At 43.5% G+C, this 13,137-nt stretch overlaps 1 protein-coding gene across 1 annotated transcript in view; it reads left to right on the top strand.

Annotated features, from left to right (window-relative positions):
* The window catches only part of LOC112223387 (carbonic anhydrase-related protein 10-like), a 263,879-nt gene that overhangs the window by 236,559 nt on the left and 14,183 nt on the right, over positions 1 to 13,137 (top strand). Inside the window, exon 3 of the mRNA XM_042305232.1 lies at positions 4,140 to 4,325. Within this exon, the coding sequence (XP_042161166.1) occupies positions 4,140 to 4,325 (186 nt within the window). The remainder of the gene's footprint in view (positions 1 to 4,139; positions 4,326 to 13,137) is intronic.

Below are 13,137 nucleotides of genomic sequence, written 5' to 3' on the forward strand. Positions count from 1 at the left end.
GGTTAGGAAGTGCAGCTCAGTTTCCACCTCATTTTGTGGGCAGTGAGCACTTAGCCTGTCTTCTCTTGAGGGCCTTGTCTGTCTATGGCAGCCTTTCTCAATAGCAAGGCTATGCTCATTCTGTACATAGTCAAAGCTTTCCTTAAGTTTGGGTCAGTCACGGTGGTCAGGTATTCTGCCACTGTGTACTCTTTGTTTAGGGCCAAATAACATTTTAGTTTGCTCTGTTTTTTTATAATTCTTTCCAATGTGTCCAGTAATTATTATTATTTTTTCTCAAGATTTGTTTGGGTCTAATTGTGTTGCGGTCTTGAGGGTCTGTGGGTTGTGTTTGGGTTTGTGAACAGAGCCCCAGGACCAGCTTGCTTAGGAGACTTCTCCAGATTCATCTCTCTGTAGGTGATGGCTTCGTTATGGAAGGTCTGATTTTAATAATTAGTGGGTATCGGCCTAATTCTGCTCTGCATGCATTATTTGGTGTTTTACGTTGTACACAGAGGATATTTTTGCCGAATTCTGCATGCAGAGTCTCAATTTGGTGTTTGTCCCATTTTGTGAATCCTTGGTTGGTAAGCGGACCCCAGACCTCACAACCATAAAGGGAAATGGGTTCTATAACTGATTCAATATTTTTATCCAGATCTTAATTTTATGTTCCTTTTGATGGCGTATAAGGCCCTTCTAGCCTTGTCTCTCAGCTCTTTCACAGCTTTGTGGAAGTTACCTGTGGCGCTGATGTTTAGGCCCTGGTAGGTATAGTTTTTGTGTGTTCTAGGGCAACGGTGTCTAGATGGAATTTGTGTTTGTGGTCCTGGTGACTGGAAAAAAATGTTTTTGTCTTACTGAGATTTACTGGCAGGGCCCAGGTCTGACAGAATCTGTGCAGAATATCTAGGTGCTGCTGTCGGCCCTCCTTGGTTGGGGATAGAAGCACCAGATCATCAGCAAACAGTATACATTTTACTTCTATCTATCGCTCTCCCTCTCACTGTGTGTGTGTGTCTCTCTCTGTATCTCTCTCTCTCCATCCCTGCGAGAGTGATCTTCCTCCTCTCTACTCGCCCCCCCTGCCCAGACAGTCGCTCTCTTTATTGAGAAGAACTTGGCTGAAGTGTTATTATTATTATAATAAAATGAAATAGAAGCTCTTCTCCTTCTTCAAAGCTGAGCAAGCATAAACAGGCTGGTTCCCGTGGCGATTAGATCTGTTGTCAGAGCGATGCAGGAAGTCATACATAAAATTGTCAAGTTAAGAAATGAAAGTGCAGCAAAGCATGTACTCATGTGATTTTTAATTAATTAATTCAAATGACGCCGCGGCTGCGTGAGATGTGCAATGGACTAGCTCAGTGGATTCTGTTGACGATGCCTGTGCCATGTTTTATCCTGGCATAATTCACAAAACACATTGCTGTATGGGATGTTGGAAAAGCTGTAGAAGTTAGCAACAATCCACAATGTTGCTGTCATATTCATGTATTTACTTTTAATGGTAGAAGAGTTGGTTTGGCTATCTTTAGCTGGACTTCAATTCCATATCACCGTAAGTACCCTTTAGACACAGATCTAGGATCAGTTTTCTCCCCAAATCATAACCATTACCATAGAGGGATAAATGCAACACTGACCTTAAATCAGTGTGTAGAGAGTTTCTCATCCTCCTCCTATCAACGCATCACTATGAGACAGATATCCATATCTGTCTCACTTCTCCCTCCTCGCCCAGCACAATACACACTACACACTACACAATACACACTACACTAGCCTCGCCTTTTTACCCTGCTGCCTTTAGCCATTTACCCTACGATGGTCACTCAACGACAGGAACAGATATTGGATGGGAAAGAAACGTGTTATTGTGCAGTGTACTGGACCGTGTGTGAATACAGTGTACTAGATAGAAGCGTAACATTGGATGCGGTGTGAGGAGGCAAACCTTCTGGCTATTGAGTATTCAATCCCCTCCCGCCGTACAATGTCGTAAACAACATAATTATCTTCCAGGTGTGTAATCCAGGTGTGTAATCCAGGTGTGTAATCCAGGTGTTTAATCCAGGTGTGTAATCCAGGTGTGTAATCCAGGTGTGTAATCCAGGTGTGTAATCCAGGTGTTTAATCCAGGTGAGTAATCCAGGTGTGTAATCCAGGTGTGTAATCCAGGTGTGTAATCCAGGTGTGTAATCCAGGTGTGTAACCCAGGTGTGTAATCCAGGTGTGTAACCCAGGTGTGTAATCATGGTGTGTAATCCAGGTGTGTAATCCAGGTGTTTAATCCAGGTGAGTAATCCAGGTGTGTAATCCAGGTGTGTAGTCTTTGCATTGCTGCATCATTCCATCATCCTATTTGCCCTCCACGTCGCTCATTACCACAGTGATTATTTATGAATTGAAAAAGCCACCCAATAACACATTCACCTCAGCCTTGGCCTCGTGCATAATGGTGAGCTGAGTAGGTGAGTTGCCTCAAGGGCTGCTGAGGTATCGCAGCCTTTTCAGGGGTACTGCCGACAGCCCTGAGGTAACCGGGACAGATTAGCGGAACTCCAAAGTGCTGCCTCACATTCGACAGCACTACCTTGTTTTGCTGTTGGCTCTCGATCCAACGCCCCCTTCACCTTCGTTCTCTTTCTCTCTACCTCACACTCTTTCTATCCACTTTCAAATCATTGATTTTCTCTCAAATATTTATGATGTCTAGGCAGACTTCTTTCTCGTTGAATTTGGAGGGGGAACATAATTTAGAAACCAAGTGGTAAAAGAGAAGGTATAGAGGGTGTACACACAGAGAAAAAGATGTTTCGTCCAGGCACTATGTAAACCCATATTGGGTCAAAGAAACCTTTGAGCCCTTCAATGGCTCTTTAGAGTTCAGTAAAGGGTTCTTTCCTCTTTTAGTGCTCATAAAAATCTAGGGGCGGAGGCTCATTAGAATATAGTGGGGCGTGGTTTGTTCACAGCTCTTTTTGTGCACTCTCACCGAGTGAGAGTGTCATTCCAGTTGGTCTAATGTGTTGGGTTATTGAATGTCATATAGGACTATATCCAGTCATGGTGTTTTGTGGAAGACTCATGTATGGCCTTGTGCCAATTGGGAACAGTAAGTCTGTTAGTTGTTTTTGCTTCGGGGACTCTCAGCTGTTCTAGAGGTAGCTGACTAGATCCAACGTCAATTAACACAACCATAACACCAATGGAATTTTAACACTATAATATGGCTGACAAGAACAATTAACCCTGTATTACAGAAGGATCTATAAAGAACCGTTCAGATTCAGCAGAACCCTTTGTTGGTGCTATATAGAACCTTTTTTTTTTAATGGTTCCTTATATAACATTACGAACGGGTTCTTTATAGCATGGTTCTTTATAGAACCTTCCAAAATAGGTTCTATGTAGCCCCAAAAGGGGTTCCGCTATGGTTACAAGCCAAATAACTTTCTGGTGCTAGTTAGAACCATTGTTTTTCTAGTGTGTAGGAGAAAGCAGAGGAGAGAGAAAACAGAAGATAAGAACTGTGGAAGCTCTCATGGAACCGTGCCTGGAATACCAACGGTCCACTTTGAAACTACTCCTGAATATAAATAACTAAACACATCCACTGATAAAGATCGGTATTCACAGCATTTCCCCTTAAAGCCTCTGATCCAATGGATTTTGAGCTGATTCCGACTGCCGCGGTCTTTGAAGGTGTACTCTTCTTGTGTTCTGTGTTGTTATCGACCTCCTCCACTCTCATTCCACATTTCTTTTGTGTTTTGAAGTGTTGCTATTGCAGATAACATTGTCTCTCATACTTAGCACTTACAGGCATTGAGATTGTTCCTCGGCGAATCACAGAAGTGCCTGTGAATGCTGTAGATTAGATTGAGTTGTTGTGTTATGGGAACAATGAGAAGACATTGTTCCCATAACAGGCCTGTCTCTGAGACAGCAGTAAAGCACATACAGTACAAGAAATGGAACCACAAGGTTGTTGGTTCAAGTATTTGGGGGCAAATCACTGTTACCCTTCTGAACTTCTCTGTTAGCAGCTTCCCCTACAGACTTGTCATGAGGGTCCTTTACAATGTGATGTTCAAACTTAGTTTATTAATCGAATACTGAATCTGATCCTTCTTTCTTGTTTCTGTCCTCAGGTGGGCGGGACCATGTACAACACGGGTCGCCACGTCTCACTGCGAATGGACAAGGAGCACCTGGTGAACATCTCCGGTGGACCAATGACGTACAGCCACCGCCTGGAGGAGATCCGGCTGCACTTCGGGAGCGAGGATGGACAGGGCTCTGAACACCTGCTCAACGGACAAGCCTTCTCAGGAGAGGTACAAGAGAACTCACTATCCGAACCAGGACTAGGTGCCAGAGTCTGGTGTAATAACACTCCTGCTCCAGAATCGCCCCCTTGGCGACAAGGTTTTAAGCCTTGGCTCGGCCAACTGCCTACGCACTTTCTGTCCCTCTCTATCGATCTCCTGATCTGTACCTTCGTCTCCTCTATCATAAAAACAAGATTTCTCCGATCTCCCTTTAAAAAAAGTAGGATTGGAACCAGAATCAGGAGAATTAGATAGGATTTAGATGTGATCCAGCAGGCAAGATCTGAATAAGCGGTGTGTTTTCAAAAGGCTTCCAGTCCTCTGAAGCCTTGATCATTTAGCTAACGACTGAGTCACTCACCACACGCTTGGCGCTGCCATCCATCCCAGCCATAATAACAATAACCAATTTGTGGGCTAACAGAATAATTGCGGGCATGACAGGAAAAGTCATTCTATTCTTATCATTTATTCTCCCACTGAGCCTGGCGAAAATCCTAATAAAACAAGTGTTTATTGTCCACTGGGGCTCGGAGGGATGTGATCTGAGGGGGAAGTTGGCCTCTCTCTCCGCTCGCTGTTTACCATGTTGTTGTTGCCTCGCTGTGGCGCCACAGCTCCGAGGGATTTGTTTTGATTCCATGCGTTACTACAGAACAAAAGAGAACAGTAGATGCTGGCGGGATTTTGTATGGTCAGTGTTGTGTTTTAGGAGGTGTTTGGAGGAGAGAGAGAGAGAGAGGGGGCTCTGGAGAGATCTGAAAAGGAGCGTTGGATAGTTGGTCGTTGTGATCCGAAAAGGCAATGTTCTCTAACTGAAGTGTAAGAAGAGACTGGAAGGCCTACTCAGTAGCAGTGTTGTAGAAAAATGGTAATGGTGTGTGGTTAAAATTGGCTCACTCATCCCCTCTCCTCGCCGCCGTAAGTCTTTTCCAGGTTGCTGCTGTAAACGAGAGTATGTTCTTAGCCAACATACAGGATAAATAAATGAATAAATACATTAATTTGAACAGGTGTTATATCTGACAGAAGACAGTATGCTGTACATACGTGGGTTTGAGTTAGCATGACGTGGTACCATAACACAGCAGTGGAATAAGTAAGTTCTACAAATGAAAACTCAAAGCAAGGGAGAGAGAGAGAGAGAGAGCTAGAGGGATAGAAAGAGGGAGGCGAGGAAGGTTGCACAGATTCCCACATTGTATTCCTTCTGATGAGTTGCTCGCTAGCCATCTACAAAGACACCAATTACATACACCCCCACCCACAAGCTACCCCTAAACCCCACCCACAAGCTACCCCTAACCCCCACCCACAAGCTACCCCTAACCCCCCACCCCCACCCACAAGCTACCCCTAACCCCCCACCCCCACCACAAGCTACCCCTAACCCCCACCCACAAGCTACCCCTAACCCCCACCCACAAGCTAGCCCTAACCTCCCCCACCCCCACCCACAAGCTACCCCTAACCCCCCCCACCCCCACCCACAAGCTACCCCTAACCCCCACACACAAGCTACCCCTAACCCCCACCCACAAGCTACCCCTAACCCCCCACCCCCACCCACAAGCTACCCCTAACCCCCCCCACCCCCCACCCTCACCCACAAGCTACCCCTAAACCCCCCACCCCCACCCACCCATCCCTCCTGAAACCAAAAGCTATGACTTCAAGGTCCAACAGCAGGCTTCAAAGTGGAAATGGAAAGAATGTTGTGCGTGCGTCCTTGAAATGAGAACAAAGTGAGAAAATAGTCCAACTTAAAAAGCAAAACCTTCCGTGGGAGAGAGGAGGGGTCGAGCTGGATAGAGGGATGAGAGATTTACTGCATTTACAGGCATTAACTCTCCAAATGTATGCATTTGTTCCGGGAAAATGGCATACGTTTGACTGGTGTTGTTTTTTTTGGGGGGGGTCTACCGTTCTCAGATCCTATCTGTAAAAAGCCCCCACACACCTCTGGGCAACTATTATGAATGTGCTGTTCTACTCTGTTTCCATAGAGCGCCCTCACAGTCACTCCGGAAATGAAACACCTTGGACTTAATACGTGCTAAGATATTCCAGGTGTTAGGACAAATCTGGTTTCTCGCATTTCGCTATAAGCCCTTGCACTTTAATTTTCCACCTCACTTGCAAGGTGTCGGAGACCTATACTCAGTAGGGTGATAAGAAACAGCCTGATACAAAGTGTTGACAGTATAACATTAGCTGGTAGGCTAAAGGTGTATGTGAGTGGCTCTACACTGAGTGTACAAAACATTAAGAACACCTTCCTAATATTCAGTTGCACCCACCCAGTTGCCCCCTCCCCCCCAACCAATGTTTCCCCTCTGCCCATGTCCATAAATATCAGCCTGTGCAGAGAAGCACGAGATTGATCTTCACTCAACTTCCTGGAATTTTCTCACTTAGTTTCCTTTTATTGTGGGAATTGTGATCGAATGGACACAATATTAACCACTTTCAATGCAACTGAAACAAAAACAAATTTCCTCCCTAACTTTGAAAAAAAAACAGTGAGTACCGCTAAAATAATAGTGTGTTAACTTTCCACCATAGAAAATAAAAATTGAAAGAGAAGACCAAGGAAGAATCAAGAAAATAAGTAAGGACAGAGCCCTCCACACGGCCTCTCAACTACAAAATACTCCCAGCATGCATTGAGTGAGAGAGAGAGAGAGAGAGAGAGAGAGAGAGAGAGAGAACATCTTGTTGTTTTTGAGTTCCTCTGTGCCACACCATGCTTGTGTGTGTTAGTTCCAGAGGAGGAGGAAGAGGGAGGGGGGATGGCCTGTGGGAAGGAATGTGTGTTTTTTTGCCAAGTTTACCGCACACTTGCTGTTTGTTTACATGGATTTTCTCATGTCGTATGTTTTACCCCCAACACCACTTTCCATCAATTTGTATAGCAGACCCTCATGCCAAATTGAGTTGAAATCAACAAAGCATGAGAAGACTTTGCCTTTGTTTTTGTTTGTTTGGTTGTCAATTAGGGTGTGCAGGGTGAATACATGGTCTGTTGTACGGTAATTTGGTAAAAAGCCAATTTGAAAATTTTCTCAGTACATTGTTTCCATTGAGGAAATATACGAGTCTGCTGTTAATGAAAATGCAGAGGATTTTCCCAAGGTTGCTGTTGACGCATATCCCACGGTAGTTATTGGGGTCAAATGTGTCTCCACTTTTGTGGATTGGGGTGATCAGTCCTTGGTTCCAAATATTGGGGAAGATGCCAGAGCCGGGATGATGTTAAAAAGTTTTAGTATAGCCAATTGGAATTTGTTGTCTGTATATTTGATCATTTCATTGAGGATACCATCAACACCACAGTCCTATGTCAACCCTTTGGAATTACCTGGATTTCTGCATAAATTGGTCATAAAATAAAAAGTCCCAAGAATAGACAAACACTGTCTGCTTAAACTAGTAACACACACATCATTGTATTTTCTTCTCTATATTGAAGACAGCATTCTTCATTCACAGTGTAGGTTGGAAAAAGTATGTGAACCCCTAGGCTAATCACTTCTCTAAAAGCTAATTGGAGTAAAGAGTCAGCTTATCATGACACAAGGCGAGACCCAGATGCAGACACTGGGAGATGAATTCTATTATGACACAAGGCGAGACCCAGATACAGACACAGGAGGCAGATGGTTGGAGTTTAAGATGTTTAATAATCCAAAAAGGAGAAGGCAAGAGAATGGTCGTGGACAGGCAAAAGGTCAAAACCAGTTCAGAGTCCAGGAGGTACAGAGTGGCAGACAGGCTCAAGGCAGGCGGACGGGTACAGAGTCCAGGACAAGCGAGAGTCAAAATCGGGAGGACTAGAAAAAGGAGAATAGCAAAGGCAGAGGTACAGGAAAAAGAGCTGGTTGACTTGGAACATACAAGATAAACTGGCACAGAGAGATAGGAAACACAGGGATAAATACACTGGGCAAAACAACCGACACTTGGAGGGGGTGGAGACAATCACAAGGACAGGTGAAACAGATCAGGGTGTGACAAGGCTAAACCGGAGACCAATCAATGACACGAGATTGGAGATGTTGGTTAGAGCTGCCCTGCCCTATAAAAAACAATCAAAATTTGAGTTTGCTATTCACAAAAGCATTGCCTGATGTGAACCATACCTGGAACAAAAGAGATCTCATAAGACCTAAGATTAGGAATTGTTGACATTCATAAAGCTGGAAAGGGTTACAAAAGTATCTATAAAAGCTTTGATGTTCATCAGTCCACGGTAAGACAAATTGTCTATAAATGGGGAAAGTTCAGCACGGTTGCTATCCTGCAAAGATGACTGCAAGAGCACAGCTCAGAATGCTCAATAAGGTTAAGAAGAATCCTAGAGTGTCATCTAAAGACTTAAAGAAATCTCTAGAACATTCTAACATCTCTGTTAACGAGTCTACGATGCGCCAAGAATGGTGTTTGAGGGAGGACACCGCGTAAGAAGCCACCGCTGTCAAAAAAAAACATTGCTGCACATCTGAAGTTCGCAAAAGAGAACCTGGATGTTCCACAGCGCTACTGGCAAAATATTCTGTGGACAGATTTAACTAAAGTTGAGTTGTTTGAAAGGAACACACAACACTATGTGGAGAAAAAAAGACACAGCACACCAACATCAAAACCTCATCCCAACTGTAAAGTATGGTGGAGGGAGCGTCATGGTTTTGGCTGTTTTGCTGCCTCACGGCCTGGACAGCTTACTATCATCAACGGAAAAATGAATTCCCAAGTTTATCAAGACATTTTGCAGGAGAATGTAAGGCTCTGTCCTCCAATTGAAGCTCAACAGAAGTTGGGTGATGCAACAGGAGAATGACCCAAAACACAGAAGTAAATCAACAACAAGAATGGCTTCAACAGATGAAAATACGCCTTTTGGAGTGGCCCAGTCAGAGCCTGACCTCAATCCGATTGAGATGCTGTGGCATGACCTTGTCAGCAGTTCACACCAGACATACCAAGAATATTGCTGAACTGAAACAGTCTTGTAAAGAGGAATGGTCCAAAATTCCTCCTGACCGTTGTGCAGGTCTGATCTGCAACTACAAAAAATGTTTGGTTGAGGTTACTGCTGCCAAAGGAGGGTAAACCAGTTATTAAATCCAAGGGTTCACATACTTTTCCCACCCTGCACTGTGAATGTTTACACGGTGTGTTCAATAAAGACATGAAAACGTATAATTGTTTGTGTTATTAGTTTAAGCAGACTGTGTTTGTCTATTGTTGTGACCTAGATGAAGATCAGATCACATGTTATGACCAATTTCTGTGGTAATCCAGGTAATTACCAAAGGGTTCACATACTTTTTCTTGCCACTGTAAGTCCTCTATAGTTCACCCAGGCCTTCGCCTCTCGCCATCTAAACTTTACCCCAATCTCATTCTGGGGGGGTTGGGGAGCCTCTCTCTCTCTCTGTCTCGCTCTCTCTCAACATGCCACCTAATCACTTCCTCAGGCCTTGATTACCTTTATAGACGAGCTGTCGCTCTGCGGTTCCCCGTTAGAGTTCTGTATAATTACTATCCTTCGACAATGTGTTTCTGCCTCCCAACATGTCAGAGAAGACAGATGGAGAAAGACGTGTAGAGATGTCAACTTTTCAATTTAATCAAGGTAGGATTGATGAATCTGTAACGTTTGTCGTCGGAAGGAGACCAAGGTGCAGCGTGGTAGTCGTACATTCTTTTATTTAAATGTTCCACCTAGAAAAAAAACAATACAACGAATGAAAAGCTTCGTCGTGCAAACTACATGCACTCAAACAAAGACAAGATCCCACACTGAAGGAGGGTTAAAGGGCTGCCTAAGTATGATCCCCAATCAGAGACAATGAAAGACAGCTGCCTCTGATTGGGGAACCACACTCGGCCAAACACAATGAAATAGAGAACATAGAATGCCCATCCCGAATCACACCCTGACCTAACCAAATAGAGAAATAAAACATTGCTCTAAGGTCAGGGCGTGACAAAAACAGTAGTTAAGATTATACGGAACAAAAATATAAACGCAACATGTAAAGTGTTGGGTCTAGGTTTCATGAGCTGAAATAAAATATCTCAAATGTTCAATACACACAAACTGATTTCTCACAAATTAGTTTTACGTCCCTGTTAGTGAGTGTTTCTCATTTGCCAAGATAGTCCATCCACCTGACAGGTGTGGCATATCAAGGAGCGTTGTCAGATTGTCCGTTCGTAAATTCAGAGCGTTTCACTCTCGGAGCATTCATAGCGCACACTGGACACTCTGACCGACGAGTAGGGTTGATCCCAGCGTTTTGTCCTAACAACAGCAGTCAAGCACCCAAGATAACTGGCTAACGTTGGCTAGCTTGCTAGCTACTCCCAGACACAAATGTCGAGATCGGTGTGGAAGAACTTGACTGGCCTGCACAGAGCCTTGACCTCAGCCCCATCAAACACCTTTGGGATGAATTGGAACGCTGACTGCGAGCCAGGCCTAATCACCCAACATCAGTGTCTGACCTCAATAATTTTCTTGTGGCTGAATGGAAGCAAGTCCTCGCAGCAATACTCCAACATCTTTTGGAAATGCTTCCCAGAAGATTGGAGTGCTGTTTTAGCAGAAAAGGGGTACCAACTCCATATTAATGCCCATGATTTTGGAATGAGATTTTCGACGAGCAGGTGTCCACATATTTTTGGCCATGTAGTGTATCTGTGGTAAAAGAAATTCTAAACCTTTTAAAGATTACAAACGACTAGAGACTCAGACAACAACACAAACTCACGGTCCAGCAACAATGCTGCTAACTCAAGAAAGACTGAGGAGAGGTCATGGAGAATGTTTGAGGCAGAATACATTTCTGAATACACTTTGTTTCTCTGCAAATCCACATCTTTCTGCAAAGTTCAAGGGAAGTGGAAAATATGTGAAGTAACAGTAGGAGATAGTGGGCCAGGGTTAATTGAGCCACCCCTTGTTTCTAGGAAATCATACACAAATTGAATCTTGTGACCAAATATTTAGGAAGAGATCATGTGAAGGAACAAACCACATGGAAAAAGTGGTAAACAAGTTCGGTCCAAAGATCAAATTTCACAAAGTCAAATGAATGTATTGTGTTATAGGTGTCAACGGAGATACTTTTAAGATTGTTTTATACATCAGTTGGGGTCTCCTATAAGCTACAATACGACAAACCCAGACCTAGCATGAAAGTCCATCTTTGTAGCTGTGTGGGTTAATATAGTCAAAATGTTTGCCTTGAGGTAAGATGAGCCAATGGCCACCATACCCCATACAAATTATGATTATATTGTATTTTGTTACACATAAAATTCATAGTATTTTTGCAATATGTCATGCACCTGAACTCAAGATAGTGCATTTTATATTGATATGGAGCAGACACCATTATGCCCTGTGTATACAAACGTAAAACAAGCAGGGGTCTATATCCCCCTTGAGGTTCTTGAAAGAGCAGCCAAGGAAGTGAGAGAAGGGAAGAAGTCCATTGGAGCAGCAGCAAGGGATGAACAAATAGACTGAATGACACTGGAGAGGTACAGAAAACAAACATGTACCTGTTTGAAAGAGAGGCTGTGATGAGTAGCAGAGGAACACCAGGTCTTATCTGATGACATTGAGTCTGAGCTGTATAAAGAGAACACCAGGTCTGTGATGAGTCTGAGCAGAAGAACACCAGGTCTTATCTGATGACATTGAGTCTGAGCTGTATAAAGAGAGGCTGTGATGAGTAGCAGAAGAACACCAGGTCTTATCTGATGACATTGAGTCTGAGCTGTATAAAGAGAGGCTGTGATGAGTAGCAGAGGAACACCAGGTCTTATCTGATGACATGGAGTCTGAACTGTATAAAGAGAGGCTGTGATGAGTAGCAGAGGAACACCAGGTCTTATCTGATGACATGGAGTCTGAGCTGTATAAAGAGAGGCTGTGATGAGTAGCAGAGGAACACCAGGTCTTATCTGATGACATGGAGTCTGAACTGTATAAAGAGAGGCTGTGATGGGTAGCAGAGGAACACCAGGTCTTATCTGATGACATTGAGTCTGAACTGTATAAAGAGAGGCTGTGATGAGTAGCAGAGGAACACCAGGTCTTATCTGATGACATGGAGTCTGAGCTGTATAAAGAGAGGCTGTGATGAGTAGCAGAGGAACACCAGGTCTTATCTGATGACATTGAGTCTGAACTTGATAAACATATCAAGAATTTTGCGGACCAGTTTAGTTGCCTCAAATGCAGAAAACGTACCTATTAATTGGCGCATAGAAACAACATCCCTGTCCCAGACAGCTGCTCAGTAAATGTAATGGTGAGTTATATTGAACAGAGGTTTACAGTGCCTTCAGAAAGTATTCATACCCCTTGACTTATTCCACATGTTGTGGTTATAGATTGAATTCTAAATGGATTAAATTGATTGTGTTCTCTCACCCATCTACACACGATACCCAATAATGACAAAGTGAAAACATGTTTTTGGAAATGTTTGCAAATATCTCATTTACATAAGTATTGACACCCCTGAGTTACAATAACATTTGGCAGAGGTTACAGTTGTGAGTCTTTGTGGGTAAGTCTCTAGGAGACTTGGATTGTACAATATCTGCACATTTATTCTTTTAAAAATTCTGTCTAATTGGTTGTTGGTCATTGTTAGACAACCATCTTCAGGTCTTGCCATAGATTTCCATGCCAATTTAAGGCAAAACTGTAACTAGGCCACTCAGGAACATTCAATATCATCTTGGTAAGCAACTCCAGTGTAGATTTGGCCTTGTGTTTTAGGTTTTTGTCCTG

Source organism: Oncorhynchus tshawytscha, linkage group LG24 (genome assembly GCF_018296145.1).
Source record: "Oncorhynchus tshawytscha isolate Ot180627B linkage group LG24, Otsh_v2.0, whole genome shotgun sequence".
Classification (NCBI taxonomy): Eukaryota; Metazoa; Chordata; class Actinopteri; order Salmoniformes; family Salmonidae; genus Oncorhynchus; species Oncorhynchus tshawytscha.